Here is a 15,723-nt window from a genome sequence, read left to right on the forward strand (position 1 = left end):
AAAAGTGTCCAAGAAGTGACATTGGATAGGGAGAAGCAAAATGAAGATGAATTAAAGAGCTGGAAATGGGCCATGAAATTAAAAAAAAAAAAAATCTCTTCTGGGCTTTTTTTTCTCCAGTAAGATTTCTGAATCTTTGACCCAGCAATTCACTTGAGATGTGCTAAGTGCTTTTTTAGTTTTCTATTTCTTTCTCCTTCCTTCAGCCTTGTGAGCTATTCTGAGGCAAAAAAAAAAAGAAAAAGAAAGAAAGAAAGAGATCACAAATAAGGTCAATGTACGAAGTAGAAAAGAAGAGAATTGCTTCCATTTGCTATTGTCAATTGTTAAGATTATGTGAATCAACCCTAACAAGGACTTCAGCTGAGAAATCTTATACTCACATAATGCCAGGATCAAAATTACATCATTGCTGTGTCAGTGGAATGGCCACCATGTCCACAGGGCCTTAACTGAGAAACGATCAGAAAAAGAAACCGAAAATACCCAAACAGCAGAAAGACAGACATAACTCCAATGTTCCTGGAAATGTATGTGATTGTGCCAAACATAGAGGTAGCAACTAAACGTTCGGTAACAAGACTACCTATCCTTACATCATCACTATTATATAATAGTCAAGATAATGCCATGGTACCTCCAGTGCATTGGACTGTAGAGGGTAGAGGGGATGGCCTTGAAGGACAGAAGGAAGAATAGCTACCATGGCAACAATCAGATAAGAGGGACTTGAGCTGAGATCAGAAAAAGTAACTTGACAAAATGTCTCAGACAAGCCCCTCCCTAGCTTACATGAAGATAAAGTGAAAAAAGTGGGGCTTGTTCTGACCTAGACTTTCCCAGCAGTCCGAAGCCGAGTCCTCATCCCGATAAAACCCTTTTATTTAATTTACAGTGAATTCCTCTCCTGCAAAGTCTTTCCTCTCCCACAGTCTTTCAAGATAGTTCACAATTACCAACCTTTATCAGGCTTGGAGAGTGGCCAGGCCGATATTTTTCAGACACAGCAATACTTGACAAGAATGCAGTAATGAACTAATTTTTCTTGGAAACTCCACTCCCCTTTTGCTCCTCTTTTATTCCCTCTGGGAGGGACCATTCGTCATCCACCTGTGGCCTTACTCCCAAGTCGACCCTTGTTCTTTAGCTGAACAGGCTCCAGCTGTTTGTCTGCCTCACTGATTTCTGACTCCAAAGGCAGCTGATAACTGGCATACGGCCCTGGTCTCCTCTCTGCCTCAGACATAGAACCCTCAACAGAGCCTTCCCCAGACTCCAGGACTGGCCCATGTTCCTCCCCAACCTCCTCACTGTCCGAATCGGCTGCCAGATCCACTGGCTGCTGGTGAGCCACAACAGGGCTGCTCATTCAGTCTTGCAAGATTTTGTTATTGTAGTTGTTCCAATAAAAGGAGTTTTGACCGATATGGCATAGCTTTCTTAATTTGGTCCACCTGGTAGGATTGACACAAGCACACTGTTTTACAAAGCAGCCAGGACAAGAACGAAGAAACAGAGCAGAGGCAGCCATAGCACAGGTCAGCAATGTACAAGCCCAGCTCCCATAATTCTCCTCACCACATCTAATCCAGTGATGGAGCAGAGACTCCATCCTTCCAATCTCAGATCTTTAGTGGGCTGAATGATCATAAGGACTGGGGCTACTTTGATTGAAATGGCCACCTTGGATAGAGGACTGCATCGGGGAATTACATCTGAGCATGGTGTAGCAGCAGTTAGGAATGGTGAGGTGGCCTAGAGGTGGAGCTCTCACCTCACAATCAGGAGGCTGTCAGTTCGATCCTAGGTAGAGACAGATATTTCTCTCTCCAGGCACAATGAGAATATATCTGCTGAACAAAACTCCACATTGGAGACAGGAAGGACATCTGGCCAGTAAACATTTTGCTAGCTCCACTCAGTTGCCCAGACTCCACCCCGCAAGGGATTATGGGGTCATTAAAAGAAGATGATGACAGTGTAGCAGCAGTTCCTTCTTCCATGTGGAGGAAACAGCCACTCCCAGCCTTCTCTGGTATATAGAAGTGGGGACTATCTTTCTCCACAGGCATTTCGCCACTACTCACTCCTACTGTCTCTCAAAAAGTACAATTTCTTGATTCTGTGCTGAGGAAGGCAGTTGGAAAAGCTTATAATTCTTCTGTTGATTGATTATATTCTATCAAATCAATGAGGAATCTTAGCAGAGGAAATGGAATGGGGCTGGTGTGGGAGCTAAGAACAGAAGCATGGGGGACAAATTCAGATAAGAAATCCTGGTCGGTCATATTCAATATGAATTTCCCCACTGCCTGATTATGCCAACTAACCAAATTAATTGCTGATAGTGGGTTATGTAGATAGATGCAGAAGTCAATAGAATAGAATAGAATTTTTTATTGGCCAAGTGTGATTGGATACACAAGAAATTTGTCTTGGTGAATATGCTCTCAGTGTACATAAAATAAAAGATACATTCATCAAGAATCATAAGGTACAACACTTAATGATAGTCATAGATTACAAATAAGCAATCAGGAAACAATATAAATATAAATTGTAATTTAAATCGTAATTGATACGATTTCAAGTCAAGGAGTATAATCAAAAATGGGTGCTTTACCCAGACAGAATGACTATCACAGGTTTTTTTTTCTCTTTTTCACTCATTTCAGTCTTAATCCTTTTAAGGGAAGTAACTCATAAATTCAGATGCAAAACATTTGGTAACCAGTCAATCAGAAGACAAAGATGTTTGATCTGAGTAGGCCTCTGTTTATGAATTAAATCAAAGTCCAGCTTGCTCAGAAATTGTAGAAATAGTTTGTTATGAGGAAGACGGAACAAGAGATACTGTAGATAAAAGTATCTTTCTCAATCTATTAGACCTCAAGGACATCACTTGAAACTGACCTCACAAGAGGTCATAATCTATGTAACAAAGCAGAAGCCATTTTTAAAGAGAGAATTTTACAAAGTGAAGAAAGATTAATATAATTAGGCAACCTAGAAGTACTATTTTCAGAAGCATTTTCTGCTGGATGATAATTAAGAAAAGGAAAATGACCCACAGGTCCTTTTTTCAAGAGGCAACTGGACTTTCTGGTTTTTCTTTGAAGATGTTTCGCTTCTCATCCAAGAAGCTTCTTCAGCTTTGACTGGATGATGGGGCAGATTCCCCTTAGATCTATTAGCAGCTTAGTTAAAGCTACCTTGTCCCAGATTTCTTCAGTTACTTGACTAGGAGCTATCAGCATGTAGAAACCTCAAAAGTATTTAATTGTAATCTCTAGAAAGGAGAATGGCTGATTAAGCAAAGTGACTTGCCATCTTACAAAGGCATGAAGTTTTAACTTCTCAAAAACCCATATGTGGAATTAGGGATGGTAAACCAAGATGGATTGACACCTCCCATAATTTAAAGCCTGGGTCCTCAAATTCTTCATGTGCCTCATCCATCAGATGACTACAAGGAACATAAATCCTTCTACTCCTGACAATTCAGTCAGAACTGAAGAAGTTTCTTGGATGAGAAGCAAAACGTCTTCCAGGAAAAACAAAGAAAGTCTGGTTGCCTCTTGAAAAAGCACCTTTGGGACAACCATGACCTGGATGACCGAGAATCTCCATAGACAAAACGGAAGATGACTTTATTCTCTGAAAACATCTAGCTTGCCACAATGGAGTGCAGGACCATGGAGAAATCCAGGGATGGAGAAAAATTAAGAACCACATCAAATGGAAGTCTCTAAGCAATTTTCAATCAATGGCATCCCAATTATTGAACTTTAGCAGCGACAAATGAACTTTCTCCCTGAGAAAACCTCATTCCCACAAACATTTATAATATTAAAATGTAGAAAATAGTTAGAATTGCATTTTTGTGTGCAAAATGTACCAGTGGTGGGTTGCCCCTGGTTCGGACCGGTTCGCAAGAACCGGTAGTAAAACCGGTGGGAACCCCCACCCACTGCTCCGGATGTTGTCATCAGAAGCTTCTGCACTTGCGTAGAAACAAGGCGCGCACGAGAGCGAAGGGAGCATGCGTGTGCGATCCCATTGTGAACTGGTGGTAAACGTAAGTAGAATCCACCCCTGAAATGTACAATGGTATTTGTTCAGTTCTTAGCGAAAATAAATTATTGGGATCAAAATGCTTTCATGCTAAGTGTATGGCTTTTCTGTATGTCCTAATCGATGTCTCCTACAGTTTTAATTAAACAACAACAACAACAAGCTAAGCCTAGCCCTTTGTGGTTTAATAAGGGAGGCGTTTTTATATGCTCTTAAAATCTTACCTGAAATGCAGGATACAGCACCCCTTTTACACCTTTAGAAGACAACTATACAAGACAGAAGGATTCCATGGAACTACAGTAGTGGCCAAGAGGTAGCATTAAATGACAACAGTTAGGAAAAGAGGTGAGATGTAAGCATATTGTACCATCCCATTTCAATCAATATATTTACAGATACTAAAGACTGTGGGATCTTCTGGCTTCAAGGATAAAACAGCAACACAGCATTGTGCTGCAGCTGACTGGTTTTATTCGTTCATATAATTGCTTCTTATTAATTGGTACTCTGCATAATAAAATAAGCACTCACCTTCACAGTCTGTCCAGCTTCAGGACCATCCTGTGGGGAGAAGTGGAAGAGAGGAAAGAGAGGAAGGGGAAGTGGGGGAAAGAATTAGATAATAACAGCCAACAAGGTTCTCCTGGGCATTCAAAAAAATGTGCCATTAATAATTTAAATCTAATTTCATTGTGCATTAATTTATAGCACTCTTGTGGGGATGATCTGGTGCTGAAGTACTTGGGAAAAGACACCTGTCTATTTCAGGGCCAAATCAAATGGGAAATGATGGCACTGAGGAGAAAAAGTTCTGGCACAATTGTTCCTCTTGGCCCTCACCATCTCAGATCACAGATGCTCTTAATAATGTTGGTGCTCATCAAGATTTATGGGGACTGTTTAGAAAAGACACGTTGTTGGCAGATACGATACAGTAGGATGCCCTTTTTTGGCTTAATATGATTTTAACAAAAGGTCTGAGGTAACCAGTGCAACCCATTCATTCACAGCTGTGTCCCAGAAGCTAAACAGACTTATCCACTTGGTGGGAAAATAAATGAGCTTTTTGTAGAAAACCCACATTCCGTGGGCAGCTCAAAAAGCTATTTATACTTAAATCCAAGATTAAAATTAATATATGAAACTTCATTATCCTGTTTAGTCAGGATATGCTTTATAACTATCATATGTACATGGGGTACACAAATGAAGAACAAGGAAGCCAAGAGACGTTGAAGAGACATATATTCCATTTTAGGGATGTTTATCATTTGTTTGTTCAATTTATATGGTCACCCATCTCAGTCAATGACTCCGGGTGGCCTACAGTTCAGAAAATATATTACCATTAAAAATTTAATTGTATTTAAATGTATTTAAATACATTTAAATGTAACTAAAAGCATTTTAAAACAATAAAAACAGTAAAGCCAGTAAAGAAAACATTTAAAACATTCAATTCGACATACACAAGAGCTAGATATTTGGCCTGTTAGCAACAGAGTCAGGATGTAGGGCCTTTGGCACATTCAACAAACTCAGTCATCCATAAATATATGGAGACTGGTGACCAGAAGTATGCTTTGTAGAAACATCCTTCATGGCATTCAAGAAACCCATGTACATGAAATCTGTATGACTAAAAGGCTGTCAGGCCTGGTCCAGTCGGCCCCCTCAGGAAAGCAAGACTCTTGAATCCATTGAATTGAATCAAACGAACTTTTACTGAGAGAAACTGGCTGCAGTAAAGTCAAGCGGAATCTAAAGGTCCCGTGCAAAGCAAAAGCAATTCTTTTCATTTCCCAATCACAACCCCGATGACCAGTCCACCAGCAGCCAATGTGATGCCAAGAAGATGTTTTGAGAATGCTGAGGTGCTAGGCAGATAACAGATTGCACTCAGGGCACGAAGACCTTGGAACCTGGCAAAAACCAGCTGGAAAGGAATCCTTCCCGTCTCCAAAGATAGTACCCCTCCTTAATGCCCAAGCGTACAGTAAAAGCAGAAAAATCCCAAACATGCCAAGCTCCTCCGCCCCAGGACAATGACAGGACACTGGAATACAATGATGGACCTGACAGGTTTGGGGCCATTCTGAAAGGAGGATGGTCTATAGAGCAGGGGCCACGGTAGAGCAAGCTTGCCTTCTGATTCCTGCCAACCAACATTCTTTGGCTGACAGGATGTGCAACATGCCTACTCCCTTTGAACTAGTTGGACAGGTACACACTTTTGAAAAAAAGGTGATCCTTCAAGTACCAAACCATTGTAGAGTTTTATAGGTAACTACCGGCACCTTGTCCATATTCAGGGTCCCATTTGCATGTAGCTAAAACATCATGAGCTGAGACCCTTAGTTTCTGCAGGTACAATCCTGGTTTTCCATTATTTTTTGTGCATGGAATTCATCATGTACATGGGTTTCCTGAATTCCATGAAGAATGGTTCTTCAAGGCATATTTTTGGTTATCAGCCTCTGTTTATTTAGGGAAGACTAAAAGGAACCATCTGAACTTTATGAAGAGGGACCAGTTCAGTCACTCTGGAGAAGAGACAATACAAATTGTACACTAAAGCCACAATCATGTTAACTTGGTCTTTAATAGGAATATGGCCTCTGAAACTCCAGCCAAACTAACTTCAGGAAGATGGCATGAGTTGATCTGAGTTGCTTGCTACCGGAGACCCCAAAGGCATATTTTCATTTCCAAAATCACTCATGCAATGTTCTGTGACAAAATTTATGCAGTGGGATGAGGGACAAAAAAACCCCAAACATCTCAGTATTGAGGACATTAACCAGGTCAAAGGCAACGTAACTTAAAGATTTCAGGAATAGGGCTTGACATCCGAGAGGTAGCTTAGTCAAACGTTTTCTCCAGGTCTTAAGGCTGCTTAAGCTACCTTCTTCCTTGATGATGGTCAATATTTATGTATGTATGTATGTATGTATGTATGTATGTATGTATGTATGTATGTATTTATGCTGCCCTTCTCCGGAGACTCAGGGCGGCTTACAATGGGTTAAGCAATAGCCTTCATACTTTTGTATATTTTATAAAAGTCAGCTTATTGCCCCCACAAACCGGGTCCTCATTTTACCCACCTTAGAAAGGATGGAAGGCTGAGTCGACCTTGAGTCTGGTGAGAATTGAACTCGCAGTAATTGCAGGCAGCTGGATGTTAAATGCTGCCTTAGTAGGAGGCATTAGCCTCCTACGCCACTCAGGTCAATCCAAGGAGAAGATGACAGCTATCCTTTTCTCACTCATTTCAGCCTGAGTGGTGTCACGTAAGTAGAAGTATTTATTTATTTATTTATTTATTTATTTATTTATTTATTTATTTATTTATTTATTTATTTATTTCCATTTCTATACCGCCCTTCTCCCAATAGGACTCAGGGCGGTGAACAGCCAAAGTAAAAAACAGAACATATAAAATTTAAAAACAGTTTAAAATAATTAAATATTTTGGCCGTAAATTAAAACAACCCAATTTAAAATCAATTTAAAATTTAACTCAAGCCAGCCCAGCTAGTTGAAATAAATAGGTTTTCAGGGCCCGACGAAAAATCCGGAGGTCTGTTATTGTACGTATCTCTGGGGGGAGGTTGTTCCAGAGGGCGAGCGCCGCCACAGAGAAGGCTCTCCCCCTGGGGGTCGCCAGCCGACATTGTCTGGCAGACGGCACCCTGAGGAGGCCCACTCTGTGCAAGCGTACTGGCCGGTGGGAGGCTATTGGTGGCAGAAGGCGGTCTCGTAAGTACCCCGGCCCTAAGCCATGGAGTGCTTTAAAGGTGGTCACCAACACCTTGAAGCGCACCCGGAAGACCACCGGGAGCCAGTGCAGCTCGCGCAGGAGAGGTGTCACATGGGAGCGCCTCGTCGCCCCCATAATCCCCCGCGCGGCCGCATTCTGGACCAGCTGGAGCCTCCGGGTGCACCCCAGGGGGAGCCCCATGTAGAGAGCGTTACAGTAGTCCAGGCGGGAAGTGACGAGTGCCTGAGTGACTGTGCGTAGGGAGTCCCGATCTAGAAAGGGGCGTAACTGGCGTATCAGGCGAACCTGATAAAAAGCCCCCCTGGCCACGGCCGTCAAATGATCTTCTAAAGACAGCCGTGCGTCCAGGAGAACGCCCAAGTTACAAGCCCTCTCCGTGGGGGCGAGTGATTCGCCCCCAATAGCCAGCGATGGCGTCAGCTGGCTATATCGGGACACCAGAAGCCACAGCCACTCGGTCTTGGAGGGGTTGAGTCGGAGCCTGTTTCTCCCCATCCAGGCCTGCACGGCCTCCAGGCACTGGGACATCACTTCAAGGGCATCATTGGGGTGGCCTGGGGTGGAGATGTACAGCTGGGTGTCATCAGCGTACTGATGGAACTCCACCCCGAAGCCACGGATGATCTCACCCAGCGGCTTTACATAAATGTTGAACAGAAGGGGCGAGAGGACCGACCCTTGTGGCACCCCACAAGCAAGGTGCCTCGGGGTCGACCGCTGCCCCCCTGTCAACACAGATTGCGACCGGTCAGAGAGGTAGGAGGAGAACCACCGCAGAACGGTGCCCTCCACCCCCAACCCCGCCAACCAGTGCAACATGATACCATGGTCGATGGTATCAAAAGCCACTGAGAGGTCTAACAGGACCAGGATAGAGGAGCAACCCCTATCCCGAGCCCTCCAGAGATCATCCACCAACGCGAACAATGCTGTTTCTGTGCTGTGCCCAGGCCGGAAGCCAGACTGGAGCGGGTCTAGATAGACAGCTTCATCCAGGTACCGGGGAAGCTGTTGCGCTACCACACTCTCAACAACCTTCGCAACAAAGCGAAGGTTGGAGACTGGACAATAGTTAGCCAAAACAGCCAGATCCAGAGAGGGCTTCTTGAGGAGGGGCCTCACAACTGCTTCTTTCAAAGCGGCCGGCAGGACCCCCTCACTCAAAGAAGCGTTAACAATCTTCTGGAGCCAGCCTCGTTCCCGGGAAGCCAATACCAACCAGGAGGGACACGGGTCCAATAAACATGTGGTTGCGTTCAGCCGTTCCAGGACCCTGTCCATGTCCTCGGGAGCCACAGGATCGAACTCCCCCCAGGTAACACTCTCAAGACCTGCTTCAGTCATTCCGTCCGGACATACCCAGTCAGAGGCCAGCCCTTCCCGAATCTGAGCGATTTTGTCATACAGATACTGCACAAAGTCCTCAGCTCGGCCCTGCAAGGGGTCATCCCGCACTTCCAGGTGGAGGAGGGAGCAGGTCACCCTAAACAGGGCGGCCGGGCGATTATCTGATGACGCGATAAGAGCGGCAAAATAGCTGGATTTCGCCGCTTTTATCACCACTAGGTAGGTCTTAATATGAGACCTCACCAGTGTTCGGTCAGATTCGGAGCGGCTGGTCCTCCAACTACTCTCCAGGCGTCTTTTCCGGCGCTTCATCTCCCTAAGCTCCTCAGAGAACCAAGGAGCTAGGTGAGTTCGGTGCCGGGTCAGAGGCCGCAAAGGCACGACACGGTCCAAGGCCCCAGCAGCCGCACTATCCCAGGTGGCCACCAGGTCTTCAGCCGAGTCATGAGCCAGAGTCTCAGGAAATGGCCCAAGCTCCATCTGGAACCTGTCAGGGTCCATCAGGCGCCTGGGGCGGAACCACCTGGTCGGTCCCGCCTCCCTGCGGCGGGGTGCAGCGGTTAGAAAGTCCAGTTGAAGGAGCGAGTGGTCAGACCATGACAAGGGTTCGATGGCTATATCCCCTATATCAAGGCCACTCAACCACTGACCAGAGACAAAAACTAAGTCCAGAGTGTGTCCCCCTATGTGAGTGGGGTCATGAATTAACTGAGTAAGGTCCATGGCCGTCATGGAAGCCATGAACTCTCGAGCCACCTCAGACGTTTCACCGATAGATGGCAGGTTGAAATCCCCCATGATAACAAGTCTGGGGGTGTCCACCGCCACCTCGGGTATAACGTTAAGCAGCTCGGGCAGGGCCGTTGCCACGTGGCAGGGAGCCAGGTACGTGATCAACAAGCCCATCTGTACTCCACGACCCCACTTCACAAAGAGGGACTCACATCCGGCTATCTGTGGAACAGTGGTCTCCCTTGGATCCAGACCTTCCTTTATAATAACCGCCACCCCCCCCGCCCCTGCCCTGAGCCCTCGGCTGATGAAATGCACGGAAGCATGGTGGGCATATATCCACGAGGGGAACTCCCCCCTCCTGGCCCAACCAGGTCTCCGTAATACCCGCTAGGTCCGCCTCCCCCTCCTGAATAAGGTCGTGAATGAGGGGGGCTTTATTAACAATGGACCTGGCATTGCATAACATCAGCTGAAGGCTCTGACCCTGAGAATCTGGACAGCCTGGGGAACGAGGAAAGCATTGGGGACCGGAGTGTGCAATCGCTCTAAGATAGTGAGTGCGCATTCCCCGAACATGATGTGGTCCCCAGCTTCCGCCATATCTGCCCCTCCCACTCACTATACTGATGGAACAGCCCTCTTTAAATCGAACTCCAACCCCCTCCCCGACCTCCGGTTCTACATCCCTAGTGTCGCAGCCCTTCGCTAAGGCTGGTCTTGAACCCGGTGGATTTCCCCCAGAACCCACCCTAATCCCCCCCGAAACCCCTTAAAATTTTTGTTAAAAACCCACTAAAAAACCCACTTAAAAAACCCCTCAAACTCTTCTTTGCCACAAGCCATCTCTCGGGGCTCCAACGCCCGTCATCAAGATAGACCCTCGATAACGAAGAGGGCCAAACCTGCGAGAGAGGGGAATCTCGCAGGGCACGAAGGTCATTCACCGACATCTGGACATCAAGGTGAGGTGATAGTAGCAATAAAATATTGTTGTTGATGGCAAGAAAGCAACAAAAGGGAAACTCACAACCACCATCCTTCTAGTTCTTCCATTCTGTCTCCCAAATTAAGAAATCTCTGCAGTGAATTATAGCAACTATAGGTTTTCTTTTTTTGTTTTTTTTTTTTGAGCTCTTTGCTTATTTTACAGTTGTATGCCAACATGGAATAGAATGGTCAAAGCTGTCTTTAATGGATTTTGAGGTTGCTTAGTTTTGGTGATCCTAGGTAAGCCTGGAATCCTGTATGAATGTTGCAGTATGGTGTTGTGGTATGGTTTCTAACACTTGAAAGCTATTTCTGCAAATGTGCAAAAACTATTCACTGCATGCATTCTTCTCTCTTCTAGGGCATTTAGAGAATTGTCCCAGAGGACATTAAATTAATTACTAATGAGGTTTTTTTTTAGAAAAAGAAAAAAAAATCTAAGCTAGCTACAATATTGACTTTTAGTTGATGTTGCTATAGTGAACCCCACTTCACACAGGAAATTGCAGGTGCACCTTAAGAATTATTTTGGGTATTATAAACCTTAAAAATTATATTTTGGGAGAGCTTTTGAACAATGACGTATAAGGACAAGGTACGCCAATTTTTGCTGTAATCAAATCACAGTACTAGTACTAACCTGAACCGAAATGGTGAGCGAAGTTCCTCCAAAATGTTGCTCCACTACATTGCCAACTGCTTGTGTTGTGCGAAATAAATCAGCCACTTCCTCAGGATGCAAGTCGCGAAAACGCTCCACAGGGCGGAGTGGGCAAATGAGAACATCTGATTTATATAAAGTTAAGGAACAACTTTGAACTGCAGCAATCCATTAGGAGGATACTAGATACTCAGTTCCACAAAAATATGTAGAAGAGAACCTGCTTTTCAATAAAATTTGAAATATGAAAACGGAAAGGAAGGAAGGAAGGAAGGAAGGAAGGAAGGAAGGAAGGAAGGAAGGAAGAAGGAAAGGAAGGAAGAAGGGAAGGACAGGGGAGAAAGAGGAAAGAGGAAAGAAGGAAGGAAGGAACGAAAGAAGGAAGGAAGGAAGGAAGGAAGGAAGGAAGGAAGGAAGGAAGGAAGGAAGGATTATACATTTTAAAATACTTGACTTTCTAACTGAATAAACTTTCTCCTCCTTTATAAATAGCCCTAGGATCACAAGACGTATTTGTGAATTAGAAAGAAAAGAACATCCAGAAGTTAGGGAAAGAAGATATACACAGCTGTCTAAGGTTTTGGATAAAACTCCATTTCATAGTTTTCAAACTGCATAAAGGGTGTTGCCAATGTAATTGTGTGAACATCTCCTCAGAGGTAAATCTGAGTACCATGATATATTTTTTTTTAATCTAGGTAACTATATATAGGATCACAGTGTAGGATCACACAGCTTTTTACATCATTTGCACAGTTCTTTCTGAAATGCAGTATCTGTTTCAGCCCTGAAGAAAAAAGACAATCACACATGAATACGCATAATACTAAAGTACAGTTGAACCCACTTTTACTGTCATGAAAACATTCCTGGAAAAAAAAAATGACATAAATGTATAAACCTTCAATAGAATTTACTAGTCTAAGCTGAATAAATTGGCATTGAGAGTCAAATAATTGCACTGTTAAAAGCTTGGGCAACTCTTTGTATACTGCATCACTTCCACAGCCAGAACTGAGATTTATGTTGATCTAAGCACATTTAGCTTTCTTTTGGATTGCAATCAGTAATTTGATTGGCACAATCAATAAACAGAGTACTCAGACTACAAGCAACTCCATAAACTCTTAGGATCCCTGGGACACCTTTCCTTTGAAATTTCTTGGAACTGAATAAGTAAAATTCCTGGAACACAAAATACTGGCTACAATACTTCAAGCAAATTTTTTTCCAAACACATTTGCTGTCTTAAGCATTTACTTGTACCATGAAATATATATTTACTTGGGAGCAATTTTTAGTCGGATCCTTGGAAGTTATCCAAGTAAGCCTATATATAAGATTTTCACATCACCTCCAACGTAAGTCAGATTGAGTGCACTGAGACCTCTTTCTAGCTTTATATTTTAGCCCAATCCCTATTTTCCCTTAGGAAACTAAGCCCCCCTGAACTCATGGCTACGTGTGGTAAAACAGGGGTAAAACCAACCCCATATCAGATCACAGTTTTGCACATATTGTCCTGAGCATGGCTGGCTCAGGAATTATGGGAGTTGAAGTCCACCAGTCATTAAAAGGACCATGGTCCCCCACCCCTGATTTAGTAAAAAACCAATCTACCCAATAGAATTTACTCCAGAATAACAAGGGCAGAGCTGCTTCATAAAGGAGCTGATTGATGGAAATATGTTCAATCAAAACGAGATTGGAAAACGGCACATCTATTTTCTGCTGGGGTTCCCTTTTTGATTCCGTTGCTTATTTGTCTGCCTGCAGTAGAAGGAACTGCAGGGCTTAATAAGTTCCAATCATTTATTTGCTAGTCTTTTCGGGAGGCTGCAGAAAATGCCTTCATAAATGATGCCACCGGCTGAGCCAGGAGCCCAAAGGGAAAACAGGAGAGTTGCAGTGAGCCTTGATTTCTACACCAGGAATAAAGAAATAAGAGAACTAATTAATTTCCCTCATTTAAAAAAAAAAAAGGGGGGGGGGGGGCGTCAGGGCAAAAAACTAAGTAGAGGCACATTGGTTTAATCCAAGTTCATTTTTTTTTTCAAAAGAAAAGATAGGGAGCATTTACCTCTGGGTGTTTGAGAAATTTAGATAATTACTCTTCTTCTGAAGCACTGCTTTATTATTATGGGTCAGTGAACCATTTACACATGGAGAAGATCTTTACATTTAACCTCCAGCAAAGCTGTGGCTAACATTCACTTTTAGATTCCTTTTTTAATGTCTTATAGTGTTCCTGTCCTAGTTGCTTCAGATTCTCCTTTGGAGTATTAACATCTCAACTAGGACTGCAATAAATATTCACCCATTTCAAATGTCATATGGCTTCAGAGATGCTCAAAGACAATAAGAAGATAGCCAAAAGATCCCTTGTTTCTTTTGGAAGCTAAAAATCCCTTTTCACGGTCCATCTGTATTCTTTTTCTATACTTCCCCCATTTCCTTTGGCACAAAAAAGTCACACTAAAATAGACTTTTACTTTTCAGTACTAGATCATTAAAAAGTATGCATTCTCAAATATATTCTCCTCTTACAATGCAAATGCCAAAACGTGTTTTGATTTTATGTACAGTATATGCTGAATCAAGAACGGCCCTGAAAAAAAAAAAAAAAGAATAAGGAAGCACAACCAGTGGATAATTAATTTCCAGTCAATTATTAATTAATTTCAGTTCTGATTGCCTTGCCGAGTTTAGAAATCCAGGCAATAACTCCAGGATGTCAAAAGTTTAGCAAAACTGATTGGTACCATTTTCTCCCATTTTTAAAGCTTCGTTATAGCTTCAGTACTTTCTGCAGGTTTCTATCACACTTTCAGGGTTACGAGGGCATGAGAAAAGCAAGAGAGATTTCTCAAAAATAAGGTGATTTTTTTTTCAGTCTAAAAAAAAATCCAAAAGCAATACTTCTTGTCATACACGGTGTCCCCTTTTCTTCTGGACTGTAATGGTCAGGCTTCAGGGTTACTAGGTTTAACTCAATTTAAAATGGCTAGGTCTGGGGATACTCATTAAATTTGATCAGACAAATAACATTGTTAAAGATTTCTGAAACCTGAAACCGCTGTGAAAAATACTGGGAAAACAGGGCCTATTTTAAGCAATAAAAAAGAAGGGTAAGAGGAGTTGATCCTATCTTTAGCTTTGTCTATAATCATTACTGAAAAGCTCTATTGTACTCTTTATATATACCGGATGCCTAATCTTTCTGACATAAAATGCAGCGAGAACAGACAGAGAATGGATCTAAATGAGCATCTTAGCCTCCCGTTTCTTTGATATATAAATTGTAAAGTGTAATTTGGGACCGTCACAAAACAGATGTATTTTCTATCTCAGACAGTGAAGCAAATTAGCATCAATACAGGGTTTGCAATTAAAACCCTCAAGCATTTTTCCTTAAATATAATGTAATACTGACCTACATCATAAGCACTGTAATATCATTGTGCGAGTTCATATATATCTATTGATTGATTGATTTTTCACATACCGTATTTTTCGGAGTGTAAGACGCACCGTTTTCCCCCCTTAAAAGAGGATGAAAATTTGGGTGCGTCTTATACACTGAATGTAGCCCTGCCCGGCCTCTGAAACAGCCTCTTAAAGGGAGGTTTCAGAGGCTGAAAAAAAAGCAAGGCGCAGAGCTCACAACCAATGAACCTGTTGCTAAAGTTCACCTTTGGAACAGCTGATTGGGGATATTCTAGGAGGCCATCCACCCACCAATCAGCTTGTTTCTCCCCAAAAACTAAGGTGCGTCTTATACCGTGGGAGATACAACTAATTGAGGACCTTCCATTGAGGACCTGTATACTGCACGAGTCAAAAAGAGGGCTGTGAAAATATTTACAGACCCCTCGCATCCTGGACATAAATTGTTTCAACTCTTACCCTCAAAACGATGCTATAGAGCACGGCACACCAGAACAACTAGACACAAGAACAGTTTTTTTCCCGAACGCCATCACTCTGCTAAACAAATAATTCCCTCAATACTGTCAAACTATTCACTAAGTCTGCATTACTATTACTATTAATCTTCTCATCATTCCTATTACCCATCTCCTCCCACTTATGACTGCACGACTGTAACTCTGTTGCTTGTATCCTTACAATT

The 15,723-nt window shown here is 43.0% G+C and overlaps 1 protein-coding gene across 1 annotated transcript in view; it reads right to left on the bottom strand.

Moving 5' to 3' along the window:
- Window positions 1-15,723, bottom strand: part of FHIT (fragile histidine triad diadenosine triphosphatase) — a 1,060,604-nt gene that overhangs the window by 311,690 nt on the left and 733,191 nt on the right. Inside the window, exons 3-4 of the mRNA XM_070933525.1 lie at window positions 11,571-11,716; window positions 4,609-4,638 (exon numbers count right to left, since the gene is read on the bottom strand). Coding sequence (XP_070789626.1) covers window positions 4,609-4,638; window positions 11,571-11,716 — 176 coding nt within the window. The remainder of the gene's footprint in view (window positions 1-4,608; window positions 4,639-11,570; window positions 11,717-15,723) is intronic.

This window comes from Pituophis catenifer, unplaced genomic scaffold (assembly GCF_029215685.1).
Source record: "Pituophis catenifer annectens isolate HBS135680 unplaced genomic scaffold, rPitCat1.0.hap2 SCAF_2, whole genome shotgun sequence".
Lineage (NCBI taxonomy): Eukaryota > Metazoa > Chordata > Lepidosauria > Squamata > Colubridae > Pituophis > Pituophis catenifer.